Source organism: Pollicipes pollicipes, unplaced genomic scaffold (genome assembly GCF_011947565.3).
Source record: "Pollicipes pollicipes isolate AB1234 unplaced genomic scaffold, Ppol_2.1 Scaffold_3087;HRSCAF=3621_pilon_pilon_pilon, whole genome shotgun sequence".
Classification (NCBI taxonomy): Eukaryota; Metazoa; Arthropoda; class Thecostraca; order Pollicipedomorpha; family Pollicipedidae; genus Pollicipes; species Pollicipes pollicipes.
This window is the reverse complement of record NW_023596225.1, coordinates 14,811,433-14,825,652: the sequence shown is the minus strand read 5'-3', so window position 1 is coordinate 14,825,652 and position 14,220 is coordinate 14,811,433. Positions and strand designations below refer to the sequence as shown.

Genomic DNA, 14,220 nt, shown 5'->3' with positions numbered 1-14,220 from the left:
TGACCCTTCGCGGTATCAGATTCACGACTGTGTAAACCCTGCCAAATCCCTACTTGACAAATCTTAATTCTGCAAATTTCAAAGCCTAGTTCGGGCAGCTCTCACGCTCAGCGGGACGAGACGTAGCAGGTGCCGCTTCTTTCGGAGCACTAACTGATTTTAAACTGGAGCACACCGCTGGGTTTCCATCGTCGATGCTCTGCAGCCAAGTAAGTCATTGTGACGGCACTGGCTCCATTGCTGTGCATAAAAAACCGTCGCAGAGCATCAGCTGGGCTATGGGACCGCCTATTTGTTTCAGGTGCGATGCTGGGAGGTTTGGCATCGTAAAGCGATCTCCGCTAGGTCACGTTTGTTGGCACGTTCCCTGTTTAGAAGAATGTGGTGGACTGTGTAGCAAGCTCAGAAATGCACGATACAAACACAGGGCGATAAAGGCTCCTGATGGAAGCCCTCAAAACTTTATCGGACTTTACCTAATTTCTTTCACCCTATAATCCGGTTCTGCCGGCGTCCGCGCTTTTAGAGGACATCAATGAATTTTATAAGGTTAAGAGACTCTCGGATATGCGGTATGGAGGAGGGCGTGGATGTTAGTTTAGAATGGTAGATACACTGGTGCACAGCACTCCACCCTACACTAGTAGATGGTATAACGCCAGGGAAGGGGAGGAGGTGCATTACCTTTCCCGGCCAGTGGCTAAAGAACCTTTCCATCCCAGCCCAAGGTATTCACCAGCTGCCATCTCGCGACATGGGGATTGGGCCCCTCGACCCATTCGGAGGCCCTCAGGGAATGTATTGTATATCGGTCCCCCCCCCCCCCCCCGACGCAGGCTGTCTTCTGACCGGAGCAGCTGCAGCCCGATCTACGCAGTGGCTCTCACTGACGCAAAAAGATCGCTTACGGGCGCAAAGCGTCCAATAGTTTGCACAGAAGCCCCAGTTCCCCTCAATGAGTCACTGGTGAAGCGAGGTAGAAGGCTCCCGTTCGTTACTAAGGGCCCCTTTGAAAGCGGGCTACTTCAACGTAGAAGACCTGTGGTGGGCTGTGATGGGCACCAAATGGGCCTCTGCCGACTCGAGCGGCAGATAATTTCCTATTATGCATGCACTGGGATCAGAGGACATCCTGCTCGGCACGGGAACCCCGACTAATGCGACTTGCCAGGCCTCATTCGCAGATCCAGACCTTGTCAATGCTTAGAAAATGGGCCTCAGTCCGACAAAGAGCTGGTTGTTGGCCATCTCGACCGCAATGAGGGGCTTTATTGTCACAAGGGCCCCTATCACCGCCAGAGGCCCCCTGACCTCAGAGGGCCCCGGCCATTCGGATTGGGGACTCCGGCCAGCTTTTCGGCCGTTCAAGCCCTCTAATCGGGCCGTTCATTGTCAATCCTGAGGAACCCTCTGGATCCTGAGGAACCGAATGGGCCACGAGGCCATTGTGCCTGCTCCCCCCCCCCCCCTCCATTGTCTGCGCCCGTATGTTAGATGACATCGTAGCAACGATGGTGGCAAATGAGTACCACCCAATGTACCTGTAAGATTCCTTATGTTAAAAAAACAACTTTATTGCGCTGCGGGGGTCCCAGCTTCACGAAGCTATATCACAGTACATGTCTGGCGCTTGTAATTATCCAGGACCGGTCACCCGTCTCCAATATTATGATAACATTAACATGAAACGTCGCTCTCGTTATACTGGACCGAGTACATTACAACCAATAATGTGCATATCTGAGCGCCGTTTATAAACCGCCAGGCCCGTCACGCGTGTAAAACACGCATGTACAACACGAAAGAAACGTTTTCCCATAGCGCTATGCGAGTCAGTTTCTCGGCTGTAGCTGGCTCAACAATCTAATTATTTCAAAGTTAAAAAATCTCGGACTCCCTTTGACGCCTCTCGCGTTTTTACCTTTTACCACGAGAAGATCCGTTGACTAGTATTCTTGCATTGCTAACCCAGCTTAAGGTCCAACGCTGCATTCCAACAGTAACCAATATACGCATGAACGGAGATAAGACACCATATCGGCTTGCTGGTTTCGGTACCCGAAAATGTTTTTGAAAATCAAAAAGTTGTTTTTGAAAATTTCAAAAAAATAAAACTGAATGGATCGAACTGGTAACTTGTTAAATTTCATGGCCTGGCTTAACTGGAAGTGACATAAAGGGGCATTTGAATCGATAATAAATCTATCGCATAGGCTTTCCGAGCGAAAATGAATTTACCACCGACGGGGATAAAATCACCACCTTCGTCTTAGTTTCCAAAATCAGTCGCCGGTAATCCCACAAAACACAAAATTCGCGTGCAATGGTTATCTGCAGCAGCCATTCTAAAAAAGGATTCATTTCGATCCCAATCGCTTATGCGCGTCGAATGTACAATGATGTGCCGTTCCGCACGCTATCCACATCTGAAAGTAAGTTGGATATTGACCAATTGGTGAAGCGACCACTATGTCAATGCTGCTTAAAATTTAATGAGGCGATCAAATCAATATATCTGGAAGTTGACTCATCATTTTACGGGCGTGACATTATGTGACAAGACGCAAAACACGACAACAAACTTACCTGCTTTGCCATGGTGCATTTCACATTGTGACAATGGTACCAAAATGTAGGCAGTACTTTTAACGTGTTTTATTATGTTCTTTAAATATTATAAAGTGAGTCATCTCACATTTCCAGTCAGGGCTTTCTAGAAAAGATGGCGTTTGCATTGTCGGGGTTCGGGAAAAGGGAAGTTCATTACCATCCATTTGGCTGCAACTGAAACGGGAAAGGCTATTTTTTAAGATAAAATTTTAATCACGGTCAAATCCGACCCCTTCAAAGGAACCAACGTAGTTACCACTTTCGTTGTGCCATACGAGATTGCAGGCTCCTAAAGCGATCAAGGTACGTTGGTGTCACTACCAAGGTGGTTGACGATGAACTTGGCTGAAAAAGAACCCCAAAAGAGCACGTGAGAAAAGAACAGGACCACATCACCCGAGATCACCTTACCAGAAACACCACCATTATAACATCACCATCGCACAGGATGAATCTTTATGTTCTGAAGTCTACCACGATCATAACATCGTCACTGGAACTGAACAAACCATATTTGTTGACACCTTTGTTGCCCGGAGCGTTACCGCTCGGCCGTCACACGTTCGTTTGTACAACGTGCCCTAAAATATTGCTCCAGCTAGTCTACCACGCACCACGAGCTTAAACGGTGTAAGCAGTCACTCGTTAATAATGGCTATTCGAATAGAGCCATCTGTGAAGACATTGAGTCCACCTTCGAATCGGCCAAACTAGAAACCACTGGACAAGAAACCGGCCCATCAACTTTTTTATCGAAATCAAATATTCCTGTCAGACAAGGTGGATGAAAAAGTTTTGCGGAACATAATGAAAACAAATATCACACCGGCTGACGAAAACACTGAAATAAGACTTGCCATCTATTACAAGAACAGAACAACTAGTAACATCCTTATAAAAAAACAGCCTGACAGCGGACCAAAACCAACTAAAGTGAACCAATAGTGTATCAAGTTAAATGCCTTTAAAGAGGCTGCCGGTTCCATAACCCTACCTATATTGGTATGACTACAACATATCTACCACGACGCACGACTATGCACCTGCAGGAGGGAGCTCCAGACCACGATGTGCCCAAAACCCACAATCAAAAACACCTACGCTCTGACCTGGCTGAAAACACTGATTCTAAAGTCATGTGCGAACAAACGCCGTCTACAAGTTCTTGAAGCCATCGTCATCTGAGAAAGAATGACTGACTTCAACAAACAACCTAAATCATGCATTACTTTGGACCTGTTCAGTCACCCAGTGACAGCAGGGTGATTCGATGTCTTCGCCTTTCCATGGGATTAAACTGGCTGGAAGTGGCATGCGTCTGTTTGTATGAGTTCTTGAATTTGACTTAATATTCGGATAAAACAGTGGTATTAGCCTTATTCCTCGGTGAAAAAGCCAGGAGAATGGAGATACAGTCGGACTGATGTTTCGGCCACATGCGTTTATCGAAACAATAGCAGAAGTGAATTCAAAATTGCCTGGCGATGATCATACTCGATTTTTCAGTTTTTGTTTCTAACAGCATGCCCCAGTTTTTACAGGAAACCAACATTCAGCGGATTAAATAAAAGCGATTGCCAGTCATTGCCACGATACAGCGCCTATCTAAGAAAAAGAATGCGCGAACACACGTGTACATGCAAACACGTGTTTCTAGCATGCATGTGGTAATGGCTGGCCATTGCTTTTTCTGTACTTCCCTGAATATTGGTGTTCTTTAAAAACTGGGGCTCACTGTTTCAAAAACCAACCTTAAAAAATCGACTAGAATCATCGGCTTGCGATTATGAGTTCACTTCTGCTATTGTTTAAAAAAACCATGTTGCCGAGATATCGACCCTACTATATCTCCATCCTCCTGTTTTTTCCGCCGAGGAATAAAGCGCATACCACTTTCTTATCTATGTGACTAATGTTCCTCGCTAATGCATTGAACAACTTACGTAGATAATCGGATGTATAATGTTAACTGATAGCTCACCAATGATCATATCTCGTATGGAATGCTTCGTATTTTGCCGTATTTGAATGTTTGTCGCCCGGCCGTTTTACATTGCTTTGAGAATGTAGAAAGAATGTCCTTGAAACGTCAACTAGCCGAAACTGATACATATGACTGTAGGCGAGTTTATTTATGCCTTGCCGAAAATTCGAGGAATTAAACAAACTCACAAGAAATTGATCAAATGTACACTGGCCCGTGCGTATAACAAAAGTTGCGTTAATGAAAGCATGCTGCCACAGCACGCGTATATATATATATATATATATATATATATATATATATATATATATATATATATATATATATATATTGGTCCGGAGAACACGGATGAAGCATAGCTACTTAAAGTAAGACAGAATCCTATTTTCACTTGGATAGATGACAACTACACTCACAATAAGAACACTACAAAAAACAGAAACATATTGCAACAATGACATCAATAGTGCTCACCGCCCACCACCTAATAGTTCGAGGGTTGTACAGGAATTCGTTTTTGTCTGTTTAAGGCTGGAGAGTGTTCTGCCCTTGCGTTTTAACACACCTTGCATTCATGAAAGCATACTGCCTAAGCAAGCAAATATATATACATATATATATATATATATATATATATATATATATATATATATATATATATATTATATGAACGCAACGAAAATGTTATGAAAGCAAGTACATTCAACCAAAACATTGGAAAATGACAGGGATATATGCATGTATGTATATATATATATATATATATATATATATATATATATATATATATATATATATATATATATGCATATGAAAAAACTAATCAAGAGATCATTGCACTCAATATTCATGTCGCCAGTCTGCGGCCGTATCGACTCTATGTTCCATCTCAACACTGCTGAGGAGCTGGCGGCAACGAGATTCGATCCGGCGACTGAACATCGCGGCGCTTGGATGGTCTACGGTTTGACTAATAGCTCTAAAAGGAGTGCCACGACGCACACTTTTGATCCTGGGAATTGAAAGAGACGTGTCCAAACTTCATTTCTATGTACTTTTTGTGCAAACACCTGTTCAAGATTTGGAATGCCGTGGGCCTGAAAAAGGGCATTTTAACACAGGGAGCCTATGGCTAGTCGTGAAATGTGCGTCGCTGCTGCCATATCTTATTCTAGACTCTGGCCCCCGAATGTCACATGTTATGTGCGTCCTACACATGGCACGCCGTAAACGTGATAACACTTGCAAAATTGAGGGGAAGCGTCTCCTCTGGTGGTAGCACCCTTATGCTCAGGCGGATGCTCTGTGCTTTACGCGTCCGTAGTATCAATTGGCCAAGTTCACGCTCGCGCACTCCAACCAGTGATCTGAAATCCAGACTTCGATTTATTTCTGACAACGCGGGAACCAACGGTCACGAGGTTCAAGCTTTGCGCTGGCGTCGGCGCATCACCAATGAGCGGTACATATGCACCCCACCCTAGGCCGCCGGCGGCATCGCCCGGTCCGGCGCCCAGCGAGCACGTGCCATCTGGCCGAGTCGCCGTCAGGTTGTCGTGCGACGCCTCTTGCCGGCAGGCGCGGCGCCGGCGGTCGTCTGCTCCGCCCCGGCCTCCGGCACCGGCACCAGCTGCGCCATGCAGAACCCGGTGCAGTTTCTGCCGACTGCGGGCGTCGGAGGGTCGGTGTAAGTTGACCGGCGCACAGCAGATCTGCGCGGCACGCGGCCGTGACCTGGCCCTATCGGAGCTGGCCGGAGAGGCACCGCCCCACGGCGACACGGCCATACAGGGGCTCCGCAGGCACATAGAGCCTGCCCCGGTCCGGGGCCAACAGTGCCGGCGCTGCGTCACAGACGCCGCCCCGGCCGCAGGCTGACGAGCGCAGTGCCGTTGCAGCACTCACCGGCATGTGTGACGGTGCTCTTGGGCAGACTGGAGACGCTTGCCTTGGCTGCGGCGGCGGAGAGGCCCATCAGCTGAGCACTGCGCCAGTGTTAAGGATACATCGACGGCACAGCTGGGGCTGAGTCAACAGCAAGCGGTCGTGTGCCTGTTATGCTGGCAGAGGCCAGCGACAGGAAAACTCAACTTTTAGTAGAATCGAAAACGCGCGACAACATTACGTTTCTGACAAGTCAACTGTCGCCAAGCAACGCGCGCCAGCGGCTTTTGGCATCGAAGCCCCCGTCGAAAGAACGCAGCACTTGACTGACCAATTCGTGGCCAACCCAAATCCTCCCGTCGGTATAAAAAGGCAGGGTGGGCTGCACCTCAGAGGGCACCGGCCACCACCAGCGCTTGTTAAAGGATACACGGAAGGCACATCGTACGGGCCACGCAGCTGATGCTCGTGGTTGGCTCCACTGGACACGAGCACATTCTGAAACACGTCCCGATAAGTCAGCTGATGACATCAGACATCAAACCGCGACATTCGCGCCGGACGATGCCATTTTCCATGACTCCGAGTTGGAAATGCAGACCGGTAACTATGACACGACAGACACGCTGCCGATCGCTCACTGTCGAACAAGGTGTTATGCATCCCTGCCACGGGTAAAAGCCAGGAAGGGCCGCACCTCGCTGTCACTGCCGGGGGGGGGGGGAGGGGGTGCTGTACCTCGCGGGGTAATGTGAGCGGGGTCGCACCTTGCCGCCGGTGACGTTAGTGACGGTGAGCGCAGTAAGAAGCAGCTGGCGGCGCCCAGCGCCCGCCGAGAGCGCCGGTGCGTACACCAGCTCCAGAGCGATACCGCGGCGGGACGCCAGCCCGCTCAGCTTCCGGCTCAGCATGAAGCCGCGGAACGACAGCGGGTCGATGCTGATGATGTCGATCGGCAGTGTCTGGCACGCCAGCTGGAAACACATACGCGCGCGCAAGCAGCTAGTTCAGTGGCGTTGGGTTAAGGCATATTAAGATTAAGGTGTCCAACAAAGACAGGCTTCAGGGCTGTCTTGACCTATTTGTCAAGGTGGTGAGCAAATCTTTTCGTGTAGTGTGCCACCTATATCTGCGTTCTTTGCTCTATTTTACGTGACTATCGTAAGTCCGTAGCTGTGGAAACTCCTCAACACATGTCAACATCTATGTGAGACAAAATTGTGCATATTTTCTGCGCGAAAGAAGCCAATTAAAGGTGCATCGTCATCATAGCCGCAGAAATATCATCAGGCCGTACGACGGATGCGCAATAAAACTTACGTTGAATGCAGCCTGGGTAATCGGCTGAACTGCCAACAAGTCGAACCTTTTCAGGTTGGTGGACCGCCCCTAAAAAAGGACAGAAAAGAAGCATAAATGGAAAACAAACGGGTTTCACAGAGAAACAATGTTCTACAAGGAAATGACAATGAATACATAATGACGTGACAGGCGCACGGTTTTTCTTAAGGGGATTTATTAAGGGGGGGGGGGGGCTGGGCAACAAAAAATGAACCGACCTGGTCCCAAAACCAAAATATACCAGCAAACAGGATTCTCTCCGACTCTGGCACGCCAAAGTTGAGAGGGGAGGGGAGGGGGGGGGGGGCTGGGGCCCTAGTTGAAGGGAGGGCGTTAGTCCCCATCCCACCCCAACTAAATTGAAGACTACGTCTCTGTGACATGATAACAGATATACCTTATTTCAAACGTTGCAATTAAGCTAAAATACAGAAATGACAGCAGAACGTTTTTTTTCAAAACCTTTCCAATGTTTTGCGTGATGTTTTACGTTCACAGCACCTGCACTGCATTCATTAAGTGTAACCCGGACACATCATCTAAGTTTGCTGCTTCAGGTCATCAGATGATCATTGTCTTCAGACTGTGCTTTTGATGATTTTATCTGAATATGTGTCGTAACATGCTACGCCACGCCCGCCCTGTACCTGGTCAACTCTATTTGGACAGTTGCCAATCCACCTGTCCGGGTCGCCGAACCACGAGCAAACGAGGTACACTTGTTCAGCCATACTCACGATGCGTGACATGTCACCCTGGCCGGAGAATGCCAGAGTTACGCGCTTCAAGACCCGAAGCTTCCGTCCTGTTCCCTGCGACAGACGAGTAGTTCCGCAACATTACTTGGGGCGGGCGGTTGAGGAGCGGAAAGATGACACAACCTGCCCCCAAACGAGCCGATAAACGGATTTCTCTCCGGGTTTGACCCACTCTATTTTCCAAGTTGTGGGTGGATTGAAAGACAACTACACTTCCGTCCCGCAATGCGCTGTGAAATATTGCGGTCCCGGCATCCACCAACCGAACTATCATATACGCTTCCTCCGCACCTGATCACATTGTTTATATCCATCTCAGGAAGCGAGGAAGAGATGACCGGAACATTGTCAGCCACTACGCAGGTCCTCGACACATATACGCTACGAAGCGTACACTATACCGGTGAAAATACAATAGACACGCTGGGCAGGGAAGAAAACAAAAAAAGTGGAATGACCTGCGGCAAGTGTTTAACTTACAGAGCAGACAGGAGCGGAAAACTGAATTTCATTTGGGTCTGGAAAACCGTCTGTCAATGGTGTGTCCGCTGCCCGCGCACCCTTTCTAATCTTCTTCTTTTTTGATGTAACTGACTCCAATTCATCCAGGTTTACTGTGACATTAACCGCCACTGTCGTGTAGCCCACTGTAATGACGAAAATAACCACAATGTCAGTTGAGTAGTGTCTGTGAAAATTAATCTATGGAGGATTGGTCAGCTTGGGGTATCAGGCATTATTCTATGAAAAGCTTAGTGTCTTAATCGTATCAGTTCCAAAAACCCAAAACTTTAGGAAAAGAACCCAACTTGCGAGTACAAGCCTCGCACATACATGCATACTATTGAGGCTTTACGACACACTCAGCCATTGGGGCTATGAAACGTCGCCTGTCTCTCACCCTTGCAGGCACCGCGGTGACCGTACCTATGGTTCTCCCAGAAAAACTAATGTACCATCGATACCACATTGTGCACATACCATGTGCATATGTGCACTACACACAACGAAGTGGTAACATAATACCATAACATTACATCCCATAATAATGCATTTACCATTCTTGGGAGTTAAATGAGTGTCACATTATGTCCGGCTGATTGTGGCGGGATCACTCAATCAGCAGGGACGGGAGCGGGGAGTACAAAAAACATGGACTGGGATCCATATTCGAACCCTCGACCTTGCGCACGCAGTTGTGGGCGAACGCCCTGCCGTACAACTACGCACCCAAGCTGGCAAGGCATTCTCGCTCAGCACACTAGGTGCTCGTGATCGCCATCTTAACTGCCTCAGGGTTGGTCAAATGAAGCACAGTGCAGCCATAAGTGCTCTCAGGGCAGCCATATGTATTTTTATAGGATTGTTGGTATGGCAGACTCTCCATTCACACCACAGGAATATGTGAACACAACAGGCAATGTTTCAACTGTGCTTTGGCTAGTCTCACACAAATGCTCCACTGAGAAATAATGCTGTAATTTGTTAAAATTGTTGCACAAAATAGCCAAAATTGTCCATAATCTTCATTGCTCCATAGCACATGATTTAGATGTATTTCCAAAGATATGACGCATTGCAGCATATTTCAAGCTGCCTAGCATCAAAGCCAGGTTAGTGATAATGTTGCATGTCAGTCCTCTTGTTGCCTATTTTCCTCTTTTTTGCTGGCATTCCACACCACTGCCTTCATTACCATGCACTCCACATAACAGCATCCACATCTACATTCAGCCTCAGACACAGTCTTGTTCTTTGGTGAGTCCTCCAATAAACTGGCTGCTGCTTACTGTCTAGCACATATCACACAGTACCTAACAAACCTACACATGGCTGCTCGATCCAAAACATTTTGAAGTTTTGTGCCCGACTGAACACTGGAGCTGATGTTGAGGTCGAAGAATCCGCTGATATCATCAGTTACAACATCCATTCTGGTGTTCATGCCCTGAAAAGAATGCATCCATGAGTCAGCATTTGTTATGTAATACATGGCATGTTCAATATTTTATGAACTCATGACAAGCTGCGCTAAAAATACTTTAAGTGGATAAAGAAGCTGATGATTGATTGAATCAAAATGCATTGTAAGTATCTTTATGTAAAATCATATTGAAACAAACTATTAATGCAAAACATAAATTTGCTTTACTTGTGAATCTTGAGACACATCAATCACACACAATTTTGAGACATGCAATGCCTCAGCATCTATATCATAGTATGGCCAAGGGTAAACAGAGGCAACCTGACAGAAATAAATTTTTTCTAACATCTCGGAGGAAAATGAGACTGTTTCATTGCTTTTTCCATTCTAACATTCATCACCATTCTAACACTTTTTACAACCCATCCTCTCTACCACAAAACCAGTAAAATCAAGAAATGTTTTTTATAAGGGCACCATTAACTGGGTGCATGTAACAAGCTTTACTTAGCAGGCACCATGAACCCAGTCACCCATGCAAACCATTCGGAGTACATTTATAAAAAAGTGAATAGAGAGCCAGCCAAGAGGGGTCTTTTCCAGAGCCATGGAGATCATCAAGGTAGCATAAGAGAAATGAGTTGCGCTCAATGGAGACCGCTTTAAAATAGTGTATTCTCCTCCGTTCTATAAGGTCTCTGTATGTCTCGTTTTTCAAACTTTATAATATAGGCCCGTACGCAGGCACTCTACATCCGTTCGGAAGTACCATGCAGCGCATGCCAACTCCACCACACGACGGGGTGGGACAACCCACACCTCCGCTGGTGTCTGGCCGCTGCGTGGTGGTGGTAGTGGTAGTGGTAGTAGTGGTGGTTGGCGCTGCCCAGCACACACCGCCTCGGCACCGGCCCGACAGACACATCCGGTCCGCCAGACAGGCGAACCAGTTTGGAATACGCGGCAGACACACGCCACCCAAGCAGAACTGGATGCTTGCGCAGGGGCACAGCGGCGGGGCCAGCGTCAGGCGGAACTGGGCCCGGCTGGCATCGCCACACGTCGTCAGCGGCGGCGGGGTAGGGATGCTATCCTACTTCCCCGCAACCCATCACCTAATGGTTCGGATATTGCCCGATAGAGGGCTACCGAAGCCGACTTCGCCCGCCTCAGCCGACGTGTGACAACGTGCGGTGCAGTGTCGCCCAGTTAAACCACTGTGCATGGATATGGACAACGTTTTGTTTGAGCGCGCCAACTTTGCCGCGTCAGCACGCCCTTGGCAGCAGGCGCATTAAAGAATTCAAAACTTTGATCACTCGCTCGTGACATCGGAAATGGCTGGTCACACGGCAGTAGCTGCACGATAATCGTGGAAAGCACTTGTTGGGTTGCCCGCTATTTGGTATTGTGGGCTATGGATGAGATTCTCCGCAATATTTGGTTCCGTTATTTACTGTATGTGTTGGTGATGTTTCTCATTTTTTGAAGGAATTGATGACTGATGTGTAAGGCAGACTAATTTTATGTCTGCTCTAGGTCGGCACGCATATAGATCTCCAGCTCCTGGCACGCTAGCCTATATTGTTAGTGATTTTTATGTGTGGAAAGAAATGAATCAAACTACTGAAATATCTCTTTGGAGCAGCATCACAAATAAATCGCGTAGACAAGGAAGAAGACACTGATAAAATGGCGTGTGTATCGGGTGGTTGGCATGCAGTGTTGTGATTTGTTGTGTTGATTATTGTGTTAGTAACAGTGTGTGTTGCTAATGATATATTCTGCACGGCTTGTTTGTTGTTGCCAGGTCAAAAGCGGCAGTGATTGCTGTTCAGTGAGAAGTTTATTGTTGGTTTGCATGCTCGTGTTTTATGCCCTGATTTAAAGTGTTTAGTGTGCCGAAATGAAATGAAGAGCTAGTAATATAGAAGAGTCAGTCACCAGTCATATACTGTGCAAGTTCTGCGAGCTTCGTGTGTCTGTCGTCATATCCCCATATATATATATATATATATATATATATATATATATATATATATATATATATATACATATATATACATATATATATATATACATATATACGTCATTATTAAACGCGATGTGCGATTCGGGCAAAAGCACCGGCCAGAACTAACACGACACCAAATCGGAGCGATCGAAGGCAGTAAACTTCACGGTAACTAAATCTCGACACATGTACACTGTGAAAATGCTAGAAAACTGGTGCAGTCTTCTTGCTTTGCGAGTTCCTTAGATTTCAAGGCTGTATCCACGAAGAATCATCGTATTTCGGCCACTGAGTTTTAACATTCTTACGTATGCAGTTCGTATATGGGAGCCGAGCTTACTGCGCGCAGCCCTAGAAAATTAAGTGTGCTTTGTATGCAAATGCATGGAGCTTGTTCATTTTCGTCAGATCGTGGTGGATCCTGTCATATTGGGGCTAAGTATTTTGAAGAAAGCGTGGCAGCATGCACTTAAATTGGCTTCTAAATACCATCAAAATCAAGCACAAGCTTGATTCTTGGCTTATACACGGTAAGCCGGGTAGTTGGATCAGCTGATGGCTGAGGGCTAATACAGAGCTTTTGCTTTGTCTGTTTTAACGGAATACAGAATATCCTATCCTTTAAAAAATGCATTAAAACGTAACGTACAGGTCAATCGTCACAAATTCAACAAACAATGGAAATAACATGCACGACGTCGGCGGCGTGCAAAATTATCTTCGACAATGACAGTCACGAATTCATCGATGTTATCGGTATAGCCGCGAATTCAGTCATCAGTCGGTAAGAAGTGAAGCCCCAACACAACTGATCAAGATTTAGGCATCCGTCAATGGCGTAGGCCCTCGTATACAACGGAAAAACCCGAGACCAATAACGACGGCACCTGAGCAATCGCAACTTCCGTGGCAGGCCAACAAGGAGGCTCCATGAACAGTGAAGGGCCCCCATAACAAGCGAGAAGAACCCAATACCAATATGGCATTACCATATTGAACGATCCCTGAACGATACCCCTGAACGATCGGGAGTACCCCGGCAGGCTAACATATTGGGTCCAGCCGGAGTACAGGATCCCCTGAACAACGGGCACTAGCCGAAGATCAGTGTACATGAATTAACGCCCCCGTGTGATCAAGAGTGCCCGGACGGGTTAACGTAGAGAGCTCTGACAAGTGAAGAGTCCTCAGCAAATAGGCTCAAAAAGGGAAAGAGCTATAGGTCAATGAAGAGGGGCCCTGAGAGTCGAGTGCCTCGGAGTGTTACCTTATATGGGGCCCCAGCAACAGCACAGGGTCCTCCAAGCAAATGGAAAGAACCCAATACCAATATGAAGGGCCCCTGAGCAATCGAGTATACACCGGCATTTGGGGCCCCGGCAGCAGCGGCGGGGCGGGAGATCCCGCTTACTCCGTGGGCACAGCGGTCCCTGCCGAGCCCGCGCCGCCCGCCATGTCCCCGGCCGCGCCGCCGCCCGGCGCATCTGCGCTCAGTCCGCCGGTGAGCCCTGGGGCGCGGCCGCGCCCAGGCCGGACACGGCCGCCAGGTGTCTATGTGGTAATTTATAGTAACCATGCTTTACTGTATGCCTCACGTGATCATCAGTGGAATGTCAGGTTGACTGTGCCAGCTGTCGGCAAAAGTCCAAACTAGCCCGGTTGCCACGGGTGCTGGACGTTTTGAACACTGGACTTTTCGACT

The 14,220-nt window shown here is 47.5% G+C and overlaps 1 protein-coding gene across 4 annotated transcripts; it reads right to left on the bottom strand.

The window, feature by feature from the left end:
• Positions 1-5,967: 5,967 nt before the first annotated feature.
• Positions 5,968-11,640, bottom strand: LOC119090641 (ribonuclease P protein subunit p30). 4 transcript variants are annotated; one of them, XM_037213485.1, is made up of 9 exons: positions 11,620-11,640; positions 10,405-10,525; positions 9,058-9,224; positions 8,557-8,631; positions 7,799-7,867; positions 7,246-7,452; positions 6,909-6,976; positions 6,500-6,579; positions 5,968-6,259 (listed from the first exon to the last, which is right to left on the bottom strand). In XM_037213485.1, the coding sequence occupies exons 2-9, from the start codon at positions 10,520-10,522 to the stop codon at positions 6,141-6,143; spliced, it is 903 nt and encodes a 300-aa protein (XP_037069380.1). In that variant the 5' UTR covers positions 10,523-10,525; positions 11,620-11,640; the 3' UTR covers positions 5,968-6,140. The 4 variants fall into 4 exon arrangements, with proteins under 4 accessions (XP_037069380.1, XP_037069379.1, XP_037069382.1 ...); XM_037213484.1 differs by lacking the exon at positions 11,620-11,640 and adding an exon at positions 11,324-11,600; XM_037213487.1 differs by lacking the exon at positions 9,058-9,224.
• Between the last annotated feature and the right edge of the window lie 2,580 nt (positions 11,641-14,220).